Source organism: Oreochromis aureus, linkage group 3 (genome assembly GCF_013358895.1).
Source record: "Oreochromis aureus strain Israel breed Guangdong linkage group 3, ZZ_aureus, whole genome shotgun sequence".
NCBI classification, from domain to species: domain Eukaryota; kingdom Metazoa; phylum Chordata; class Actinopteri; order Cichliformes; family Cichlidae; genus Oreochromis; species Oreochromis aureus.
The window spans coordinates 95130311-95142625 of record NC_052944.1 but is presented as its reverse complement, the minus strand read 5'-3'; the positions used below and the strand labels follow the sequence as shown (position 1 = coordinate 95142625).

General features: G+C 44.9%; 1 protein-coding gene across 1 annotated transcript in view; it reads left to right on the top strand.

The window, feature by feature from the left end:
* LOC120434731 (butyrophilin-like protein 2) overlaps positions 1-11673 on the top strand; it is a 102806-nt gene extending 91133 nt beyond the window's left edge. Inside the window, exons 3-5 of the mRNA XM_039603042.1 lie at positions 2654-2980; positions 11520-11630; positions 11669-11673. Of these exons, the coding sequence (XP_039458976.1) occupies positions 2654-2980; positions 11520-11630; positions 11669-11673 (443 nt within the window). The remainder of the gene's footprint in view (positions 1-2653; positions 2981-11519; positions 11631-11668) is intronic.
* Positions 11674-12315: the final 642 nt, after the last annotated feature.

Sequence of the window (12315 nt, the reverse complement as noted above, 5' to 3'; positions counted from 1 at the left end):
ATTACTAAGTCCTATCTTAATTTATAACCGCTTCCCGCAGCTAGACAGGAAGCTCCACCTCCACCGTCTAAGTATCCCACTTGCGCCTTACAGCTTTACTTAAAGCTCACCTGTCAGTCACGTTGAATGGTCACGGCCAGGACCCCGCCCTGTCAGTCAAACGGTGCAAGTAAAGTGGTGCTTGACCACTAGCCATTAACGACCGTCCCCAGTTGTCGCAGCAGCCAACTGAATTAACCCTCTCGCCGGAGGACAATGCTCCGCGTCCGGAACAGAGTGGAGGCATAACCCTCAGAACATTTTGCACCCCTAGAGAAATGCCGTCTCAGTCCTACAATTTAAATAATTCTAGAAACATCACTGTGGACTCTAACCACCAGTTTGTTATCTGATGTCCGGGGCGCACCCTATAATCAATGTGGGAATAAAATTCCCTGACCAAATACCCTAATCTAATATCTCTTTTCTTGGCTGACGTCACAATCAACAAGTATAACACACCAACTTCAAACATACGCCGCAACAATTAAAAATCCACCTCAATATTAACAACAATGCGCTTTCATCAAATATCCCCAAACTTTACTTTTCTTTATTTCTAATTACCCAAAATTATCATGGACATGTCACTAGTGAAAATCTACTTAACAGATTTTACAATTAAATCTAATTTCCACTAGTGAGCCACTTTAATGGTAACAATCATCAATTCAGTGGACAACTAATTTAGAATTCATCCAATGTGCACAATTTTCAACAGGCTTGCGCTTACCTATAAATCTTTTAGACCGGTCTGTTGTCCACCTCATATCAGATCGTACCTTAAGGTCCAAATTAGTCCCCTCAGCCGCACAAGAATCCGGGTCACTGGCACCAAGTATTAAATCCAGTTCTTTAGATTCTTTACGGCGAAAAAGACACGGCTCAAAAGTGGTCTTTTACTTTAAAATGATCTTTAATTTTACATATTCCGGAATATGGAGACTCGAACACACGAACACAACCTCAGGTCTAAAAATCAAACAGGAAGGCTAGTTATATTTATATACTCCATCTTGACGTTAAACACGTCAAACACAGTTTCATTACAAACAAACTTCTACTCAGTTCCTCTTTTCTGTGTCTGGTTTATTAATATGGCTGTGCACTAAAACTTCCTGTGCAGCTTGCAATAACTTCCCCTTTCTAAGGTCTGTTGCCAGGGCAACCTGTCTGAACTTAGTTTCACTCTGGTTGAAAACAATATAATCAGCAAAATAAACATTTAAGATGATACATTTATTACCTAACAGTGTCATGTCTCCAAATCATCATCACAGCCTCACTAGGCTGTAAAGCTTCATATTGACTTTAGCTGCTGTCCTCCTGTCACAGATCACACCTGATACATGTGTGCACCCACTCCATCCTGCCTGTACTGTCACTTCACTTCTTTTGGACTTTGCTGCTTTGTATGGAGGACTTCATGTATTTAAACTGATCTACCATCACCACCTCGACTCCTTCATCTTCACTGTCGTATCTGCAGCTTCTTCACACACATGTATTCTGTCTTTCCTTCCTCTTCTCTTCAGAGCATACCTCCACCTCTCCAGGCTCTCCTCCACCCACCTGCTTATTGCTCTCACTACAGATCACAATGTCCTCAGCAAACAGAGCTGCTGAGACTCCTGCCTGAGCTCATCTGCCAGCCTGTCCATCAGCACTGCTAACAAGAAGGGGCTTAGAGTGGATTTCTGATGTAATCCCAGCCCCAGCAGGAACCCATCTTTCCCTGCTACTGCAAACCTTCCCACTGTCTCTCTGTCCTCATACATGTACTGCACCAACCATTGTTTGCATGCACACAGAAACAGTGCAGCTCCTCCTGACCTTCTCTGTACATCTGAAGTGCTTGTTCTTGTCATGAAGCCATCCTACTGCTCACACGTCACTCTTCCACCTTCTCAACACACTCTTTACATGTCAGTACATTTACACCTCTATCTGTCATCACACTAACCTGCTGTAAATCCTTTCAGCTGGAGCTTCTTTGTAGACACTTCCCTACATTGCAGCCTGATTACAATGCAGACAGACGGCTACAGTGTGGCTGGATATAGAATATGATGCATTACTGCAGATTCAACACAATAGAAAGGATTTGAAATGAGCTCAGCCTTAAACATGTGCAGCAGTAATATTGATCCATAGACACTGATGGGAACATTTTTCTGCACAATAAGTACTTTGACTTTTCATACTTTATGTCCAATTTGCCAGTACTGCAGTTTTGTGTGTAGTGAGGTGTTTTCATGGTGTTTTATTGGTGCTTTTACTAAAGGAAGGCTTCTATCAAATTCTTCCAAATGTTGTCAAACTGAGCTGTGTGATGAAGTGAGTGTGACAGAAACACTCAGACTGTGTTTCTCTGCTTCATCAAGTCAAATCTGGTCCTCAGAGACTGAATAAAGTCCTGTCCCACTAACAGCAGCTCCAACAGTCTGTTCACTGCTTTCTTCCTGTCAGTCTTCATCTTTCTGCTGCGTCTCCTCTTCACACTGACCACTTTCTATCTAACAGTGAGCTCCCAGTGAAGCAGCAGCATTCAGCCTGTTAGAGTCAACACAAATGTCTCCATCCAAGCTCATGTTGTGCTTTGTTGTCCTCTCAGTCCCCCAGGTGGAGGTGGATTCAGGGGTGGAGTCTGTCCAGCTGCCCTTCAACACCACACTTCACCTGCCTGAAGACGCTAAAGTGGAGTGGAAGGACAGAGGCAGCAGGAAGGTTCACGTGTATAAGAACGGCTCTGACCAGCCTCACAAACAGCACCAGGCTTACAAAGACCGAACGAAGATGAATGAAGACCTGCTGAAAACTGGAGACCTCAGTCTGACCCTGAAATATCCCACAGATGGAGACAACAGGACCTACACCTGCACCGTCTACAGCAGGGAGGGAAACATCCTGCTGAAGAGAAAGGTGGAGCTGAAAGTCAGAGGTCAGTGCTGTAGATACAGGTCAAAGGTCAGAGGTCATGTAGGAGTTTATTCTCTAAAAGCTTTTAGTTTGAATCTATTTTCAGTTCATTCAAATAAAATAAATTCTTTGATGTTTTGATCTAAAAGCCAAAAATGTCAGGCGGAGCAACTGTGTGTTTAAATGAACAGACTAAGAAGACCATTAAAAATGATCCTAACTTCAAAATAAAGCCTCTGGCATGATTTGAGTTTGGATCAAATCAATAGTTTTGTTAGTTTAGTCCAAATCAATGTAAATGTATAAATATCAATAGTTTTAAAGCTGCTGAGATCATTCAAACACTTTGATCCAGTCATTTGGATGTTGTCACATGTCAGGGTGGAGCAGCCATAAATATGAGGCTTTTATTGTGAAAATGATGAGTGTGATGATCCAGAGGAGCCCATGGGGTGTTTGTGGCTGGATGCAAAGGTTTGTAGCTCTCCTTGTAAAGAGAAACAGCTTAAAGCTACAGAGGAGCGTCTGCAGAAGAAGACAGGGAAAGAGGAAGAAGCTGAGGCCGCTGGAGAAAAGACAGGAAAAGAAAATCAGCTTTATTTGTTGGAGGCCGTTTGTTCATCACACTGAAATATTCCCACTTTAGAGACATGAAACAAAGTGAAGTGTGGATTGATGTTTGTCTCAATGATTTGGGCCCTGGAATCATTTCTTCATCTCCCACTTTAAGACATATTAATGTCAGCCTCACATGTCCCACAGTGGACAGATTTCTATTTCTAGATTGATATTTGGAGGATTTTCATGTGTTTCTCTGCTGTCACAGCTCTTTGTGATATTTGAGCGCAGCTGTAATGTTTGTGTGGTTAAAGCCACCAGACTCCACTGACAAAAACTCTCATTTTAGCAGGAGAACACGGGCTGCTGTGGGACTTTGTGTTTGCAAAGATTTCTATTGGAGGCATTTTTGCCTTTATTATATAGGTGCAGAGAGTAGACAGGAAAGTGGGAGAGAGTGAGGGACACACAGGCACCTGTAGTAAGCCCCGCCTTCAGTCCACCTGCTCAGCCAGGTGAGCTATAGCGCTGCTTTAACATGTTAGTGTGATTGAGAGTGAATGAAAGTGAGTGATGGAGGCAGCAGGAAACTAACAGGCTGTTTGTTCTGAGAGGTCACATGACTGTTTTTCTCAGCAGAGTCTGATGGATTTGATGAGACCGTGAGAGCGGCTTCAGTTCCTCATCAGAAAGAGTCTGACAGAAGCTCCTCCCTCTATACCCCAGTAGACTTCTATTAGACTGCTCCAGATTCCTGAGAGTTCACACAGAAAACTTTACAAACAGCCAAAGAAAAACTATTGAAAAGGCTTCAAGATGACAAAGAGCTCTTTCACAGCACATATGAGCCATTAAGAAGTGCACATTTGTGTTTTCCATAGTCCATCATCCAATAATATCAGAGGACAAACTGTGAGGTAAAAAGCCTTCAGCTCTTTGTGAATGAAGCAAAAAGACTTTGGTCCTGAGAGATGGTTCAAAACACAATTCAGACCTACCAAAGTATTATTGGTGCCAAACACATGAAGCCTTCAACTTTGTATTTGTCCAGTCAGTGTGGCAATAGAAGTCACTGTGAGGATTTTCAATGTGCTATCAAAGAGCATCCAAACAATCAGGTGAGAATGAAGAGAATTAGTGTGGATGGACAGAAAATCCATATCCAGTGTGATTTAGGAGCCGTTCATATATAATGAGTGAAATGAAAGAAGAGCACAGACAGTAAGAACATGAGTGAGCAGACATTTTGGAGCTGCTGATCCACACAGGGCTGGATGGAAGGAGTGGGAGTCCATGATGGCTCAAAGTCTCTGATCCTAACTGTTCCTGAGCCTCTCCCCTGCCTCCTCTTTGGATCTTCTCCTCCTCTTCTTCCTTATCTGCCTCCTCCACCACTGCTCTCTCCTCCCTCATCTCCTCCTCAGCTGAACTGAAGTCAGGGCTGTAACATGAGGAAACGTGCAGAAATGACTGAGTCAGCATGTTGTTGAAGTGAGTTGAGTGATTGTGAGCAGATTAGATGTGCGAGCCTCCCCTGTAGAGAAAAGCAAATCTTCTCCAGAGTTTCCCACCTCATGTTTTCCTGTGTCACAGCTGATTGTCAAATCCTGGCTGTCACTAAATGAGTGGTCCAAAGGTGGAAGGAGGAGCACAGTTAGATTGTTCACCTCCTAACCTGTGAAATCAATCAGCTGAATGAAAACACTGTGATCCTATGAGCTGCTATCAGGGCTGCTCCATTCTCAGGATTCTCATCTGGATGATTGAAGCAGATTATTGATGAAGTCAGCAAACAGCTTTCAAAATGGCTCTTTTCCAGGGGAACTCCTGAAATGTAACTCTCATGGAAATGAAGAAGAAGTCCAAAGGCGTGGTTAGGCCCAGACTTGTGGCTGTTTTCAATGTAAAGCCCATGTTGCAGGCAGCTGCTGCTCCTTACTGGCCCACAGTCTCCACTGATGGATGTGTCAGCTCACTTGTACTGTAGCCACGGGAGAGCGATGGAGAGATGAAGCTGACAACCAGAGGTGTAGTGCTATTTGTTGAAGTAGCCCAGCGCACCGTGTGCCATGTAAGCACAAGTTTCCAGAGATGATTGGACTCTGAAATGATCCATGTTGGACTGAATGTAAGAACAGATCATAAAGTCCTCTGTGTGCCCGTCTGTCTGAGCATCTTCATCAGTGTGCAGCTGATCTACAGCTAATGTGCTGATTGATGAGCAGCCTGTTCATGGTGATGATGAGAAACAGATTTGATTCAAAGCACAAATGAGTGAAAAGGAGCAGCAGCCATGATAGAGCGAGTCATCTGCTGACAGAAATAGTGGAGTGAAGGATTTGTGCAGCGTTTCTCTGTGAAAACAGCTGATTCAGATCAATGAGAGGAGGATGAAGGAGAAGCAGCATGTTTCTGATAGAAGGATCACTGCTGTGCTACAAACTGCTGGGACTGTGTGTGAATGTGTGTGTGTGACGGCTCAGCTGGAGGCAGGATTGGTCCAGAGGAGAGCTGCTTTATTCCAGACTAACTCTTCTAGAAAGCTGAAATCTGTGTGGAACAGCTGACCTGTACCATGTGGAAAAGAACAGCAACATGATTCAGCGTCAGATCCCGACACATCCACGGATTCATCCCGTTACAGGAACTGTGCCACACGTGGCCTCTGTTTGTTCTGCATGTGATGCTGCAGGGATTTCTTCAAGTCACTATAATATAGTGTCAGATGGACACATGAAGCTAACACGGCACATCTTTGTGAGTCTGCAGCATGTTGACACACATGTCAGTGTTGTACAGATCTGAGAGCAGCACAAACAAACTCCATCAAAGTGATTTGTGCTGTTGCAGAGCTGTGTGACTGCATTTGTCTTCATTATGGACACATTTCTACAAATGGGACTAAACATGGGACCCTCTGCACATCCATGGGCTCAGGCTCAACAGTGCACCCATTGGCTGGATGCAGCTTGTATTGTGGCTCCTCCCCCTTGACCTCCGTGTTAGTTTCAGGTCAGTTTAGCTGTGTTTCCTCCAAATCCCAGAATTCCTGAGGAGCAGGAATATGTGGGGCTGGGCTCTAAACACTCAGGGTGAGGACTGAGTGAAGAGCTACAGGACAGAGCCAAAGTTTCAGCACTGCGCTCACAGCTTTGAGACGTCCAATCAGCAACTGGTCCTGATAACATCTCCCTCTCATTCCACATACATGAAGACTGCTAGAAGCAGCTATCAGCCACATCAGGCTCACATCATGCTTGGTATTAAACATGCTGCAGTCTGCAGTAAACTCCCTGCCACAAAGCTTTGAGTGCTCTGAAAGGGAATCTCCTCCAAATCCACCTGTAACAAGGTCACCTGCAGAAATAACTGTGTCCACGGGCAGAGTCACTAACACTCTGCACCAGAGCTAAACCTGCTGTGGAGCTAAAAAGCTGCTGTCAGGGTTTCCTGCAGCGGTTCACAGTAAATGTGGAGACTGAAAGCTGTGGACAGTTTCTGTGGCTGGATTATTTCATATGTGTTTGTAGGAGTTTCACTTTCAAAGTTTGGAGTAAAGTGTTGAAATAAATCAGGTCTGTGACGCACACTTTACTGCAGATTGTTCTCAATGGAACACAAAAAGCAATCAAAATGTGATTGATCCTGATGTGGTTGTGATTGTTGCTTCTAGCAGTGTTCATGTATTTGCACAGAGAGGGGGAGATGTTATCAGAGTGTGTAACTGATCAGATCTGATGCTAAATCATGTTCATGTACAGTCAGCTGATCCTCACAGTTCACTTTGTAATCATGCAGCTCTCCTCTGATCAATCCTGAGCTCCACCTGAGTCTCAGTCCTCAGGACCTCACACAGTCCCAGCAGCTTCTATCAGCAGAGTTCTCCCTGATATCACAAACATATTGATCCTCCTTCAGCCTCCTCTCATTGACCTGAACTGTTTCCACAGAGAAACTCATCAGTGAAACCTGAGCTTACTGTGGATTATTCTGGTTGTTCCATCACTCTCTGCCTCACACTCCCTCATCTGCTGCTTTCCTCTGATTGGCTGCTCTGACAGAGTCATGATTGGCTGCATGTTTGTATATAAAGCAGGACGTTGCTGGTAGATCAGCCATCAGCTCATGTTTGTGACTGCAGCATGGCACCAGTTTGCTCCTCGTGTTTCAGTCCCAGACTGACCTGCAGCTCTTTAGTAAATTCAGACAGCAGCTTTTGAACTGTTAGTAAATCTGACCATGAATCTCATTATGACACCTCTGACCACTCATTCTGTCTTTATTGGCTTTCATACATGAAACACGCTTAAAGTCACCATTGAATTGAAACTGGATGAAAGCAGCTGTGAGTCACTGCAGCAGCTCTACACCTGTGCCAACAACCAACCAACACCTGGGTGGAGTCCCAGCTGAAGCTGAGAGATACTCAGAGATCAGAGACAGAAGCAGCTGTATGTAAGCGTTCTACAGGACGGCTCACACAAACCTGATGTTACTGATGTCTCCTAGATAGATCTCATGGACCAAAGGCTCTCTGTGTCATCTTGGCTCCAGCTGAACTCAACTGAGAGTGAATTTGGGCTTTTAGGGAGGGGTGAAAGCAGAGCGCTGTAAAGGAAAGGGCTGTGATTGGTTCATAACACATCAATGAGAAGAAAGGAAAGCTTCAGAGCAACATGAATGAAACAAAGTGTTTTGATGACGACTGAAAGCCAAAACTGTGACTGAAATCAGAATCCAGTTCATCTCCAGCCCTGTCAGCAGTTCCAGCTGTAGTGCTGTTACAATAATAGTCATCACTTCTAGTTTCACAGCAGGAAACTGGGAACATTCAGCGTCTCAAAGATTGACCTGTTAGCACCTGCAGACATTGTTGAGCTGGGTCTGCTGATCTTGTGGAGGTCTTCATTTCTCCACTATTTGGAGAAGCTTCAGCAGGATCCACAGTCAGAGTCAAAGTGGAGTTCTAGCATGGACGTAACGCTTCAAGAAGCTTCAGACAGACAGTGTTCTCCAAAAGTTCTGCTCTAAAAGGAAACTTGAGCTGGCTCTGTAATTGTTGTAGTCAGAAGGATGGAGGCTGGATCTTTGATGAGTGCTTGCACACAGGCTGTCTTTAAGTATTCTGGGACACAGCCAGAGGACAGACAAGTGTTCATTATTGGAAGCAGCCGAGGGCAGGGACATCCCAAACTTCACTCAGGAACTTTGGAGGAATCATATCTACACAGCTTGATGAGCGTTTCAGTTGTGCCACAGTCCTTCAAAGCTCCTCCACAGAGACTGGCAGAAAAGAAGATCAGATATTGTGGCTGGGGTCGGGGACATCAAGAAAAGAATCAGGAGCTGCTGCTTTGGATTTCCTCTCATTCATTTGATCTTTCAGAAAGTTTAGAAAGTGAAGACGTTCCTCACTCGATGCCGTAATCTGATGAAAACTTGCAGGATTTCAAAGACGCTCCACTGAGCTCCAAAGAGCTCTGGGCTGTGCTTATTAGAATGAATTAAAGGAGAGAAATAGCCGCCCTCGCGCCTCGTTCACCTGTTCATTGAAAGCAGTCGTTCATGCTTTCATTTCTTGATGACGGAGCTGAAGATTCACCTTCTTCCGTCTCCTTTCTGCCCTCCGGCATTGTCTTTTCAGACTGTGAATGTCTTTGTGAATCCAGGGCAGCGAGCGAGCACCACGTTTAGTCCTGATCTTAAAAGGTGCAGTTGAATCTAAAGTGGATGTACAAAGGAGGTTCAGATCATTCAGAGTGTTTGTGTGTGTGAGGAGGAGGAATACCAGTGGTGGTAGGAAACACTGATGAACATGTTTCTCCTGTTTCCTCATGAAAAGAGCATCAGCGTACTGACACAGCTTCTTTTGCTTGATCACTTGGAAAATGATCTCAAACAGAATCCATCAATGATCAGATAGAAACACATCAGCTCAAAGCCTGGAGTTCATACTGAAGCCCACAGTTATATGTAGGCCAACAACACGCTGTTTGAAACCAATGAATTTACTGTACTGAGGAACTCTGTGGCAAATGAGTCAGTAAGATCATCAACATGGATCTTAAAATCAGCAGCTCAGATCATGTGATCACACATAAGAACCATGGAGCAGGAAACATCTGAGAGTTCAGCTCCAACTCTGATGGAGTCTTAGGAGGGCGGAGATACCTGCACAGATAGCAGCTGTTTCACACTTTAACAAGCAGCACCTCCAAACTACACCCTTCATCCACCTTAATAGGGGAGCATTTGAAGCCAAAGCTCCACCCACCCAGCCACTTTCTCTGGGCTGACTGAAACAATCATATGTGGGGTCAGAGTTCACAGACTAGACAGTCCTCTCCAGATTTCATCATGTTTCTGTTCAAAACATCAAATCAAGCTGAGGGGAAGTTGTAAAATCCTTCAGAATAAAAGCCTGACTATTCAGAGCTCCAACATTAAGAAGAGCAAAGTGAACCAAGGTGGATGGAGGCAGCAGAGAAACTGTAGGGTGGAGCTGAATGCTTCATCAATGGGATGATGCAGCAGATTTTCTCCACCTTGCACAAACTGTCCTGTTAGTTATTATGACTGGAATATCCAAAATGTCTCCAGAGGCTCCGAGTCCAGCTGAACATGTATTAGTGTTTAGAGTGGAACTGAGATGATAGGGACTAGGACCTGGGGGACGTCAGTCAGTGACGGAGCGGTCAGCAGGTGTGGGCAGGTGTGGACAGGTACTTGATGGAGTGTTTCCTGCACGCTGGACTCCATATTATATATTAGCAGAGAGTATCTGGCTCCTGATTGGTTGAAGTGGAGCCCATCTGCTGCAGAAAGATGCCTCCTGTCCCAGAAAACATCGAAGTTGTCTCTAAAGCCCAGGCTGTGGGAGTCACACACAGAGGAGAGCCAGGTGTGGAGGCCGAGCAGCCGCCCAAACGCCCCACGGCCACAGGTGGGAGTGGGGCCGCAGATACAAACACTCCGGTGGGCTTGTTTCACAGCCTCACAAAGACACACAAAGTCCAGTTTGAGGAAGTGGGAGCGCTGTTTGGAATCCGGTTTGTGCCCATGTGGATAAGGATGGTGTCGGCCTCCGGACGGGATCGTATTCTGCCAGGAAACTTGTCTAAAATGTCCCAGAGCGTCGGGCCGGAAAAGACAGAGCGTCGCCTCCTTTATTGTGAAATTCCTCACCATGGTAACTGAACACATCAGCTGGTCTGCAGCAGGTTATGTTCAGAGTTTGAGGCTCAAATTGGCTCAAAGTGTCCCATTTTCACTGATTGTTTTCCCGACGACATGCTTCAAGTGTGATATGGATCCTCTGCTGAAGGAATCTGCTTTCTATCCACAACCTGTTGATCCGTATCTGACTAACAGCAGCGCAGGAAGCCCTGCAGTTATAGAGAAACTGTCTGAGTCGCATTGTTGCTGCAATTTACCTGCAACTGCTGATGAAGAAAAAGTCTCAATGTGTTTGTGTTTGGTCCTAATCTGCTGCCAAGTCTGTTTGACACTGCTGGATTTCCAGCTGATAGATGACAGATTAGAAACTGATCAGTCTATTGATCACACAATATTCCATCAATAGAATTGATTTGACTTTGATTTGTGTAACAAAGTGATTTCCACGTCTCCTTCATGATGTGACAGTGTCAGAGCTGAATGCACTTGTAGAGTATCATGTTTTATGGCTCACATTTAAAGTGTTCCAGCTCTAATGTACAGCTGTCATATTAGAAATAGAAGCAGCTCTGATTTTAGTGCTCAAATAAATCTATGAAGTGATGAATTCACACATGAACAGTTTTCTGCAGCGTTCCTCTCGGCCTTATTTGCAGCTCCACTCTTGTTTTTGCTCTAATAATTATTTCTCTCCATGAGCTGTTTCTCTGCCTGAAGGAGGCGCCACTCCATCGCTTCATTTAGTGCAGAACAAGAGTCACATGATGCTGCTCTGTCAACACCAATCACACGTTGTACAGCTCATGTTGTGTTTGTTGTCCTCTCAGTCTGTCAGGTGGAGGTGGAGGAGGGGGCGGAGTCTGTCCAGCTGCCCTTCAGAACCACACAAAACCTGCCTGAAGATGCTAAAGTGAGGTGGAGGGAAAATAAATTTTTAGGCAATATTCTCCACGTGTATAAGAACGGCTCTGACCAGCCTGACAAACAGCACCAGGTTTACAGAGACCGAACGAAGATGAATGAAGACCTGCTGAAAACTGGAGACCTCAGTCTGACCCTGAAACACCCCACAGAGAGAGACAGTGGGAGATACAGATGTTTATTTTTGAGGAAGGCAGACATCATCAGATGGAACACAGTGCTGCTCAAAGTTAAAGGTTTGTTTCTTTCTTTCTTTTGTTATTTGTTTCTCTGTGTGTGCATTCATTTTTGATGGTTAGGGTTAGGGTAAGGGGCTAGGGAAAGCATTATGTCAATGGGATGTCCCCACGAGGATAGCAAACCAGACATGTGTGTGTGTGTGTGTCTCTCTGACTGTCTTGTGTCTCCTCTGCAGGGAGAGTTCAGGTCCAGGATCAAACAGGGGACATCAGGAACAGAAGCAGCTCCATTGATCCGACTCCTCTGATGGCTGATCAATCAGTTTGATCTGTGTGTTCTTTGATTATTGATCAGTGATGTCAGAGTGGAGTCAGTGTGATGTTGTTGTTGTGTGTTTGAGACTTTTAGTGTCCATGAAGGTCTCTGCTGCCGTAGATCCTCTGAACTGTGACAGAGGTCTCACTCTGGAGGAAACTCTCAGCACTTTCCAGCAGCTCCTCCATCATGGAGGACGTTCCCTCA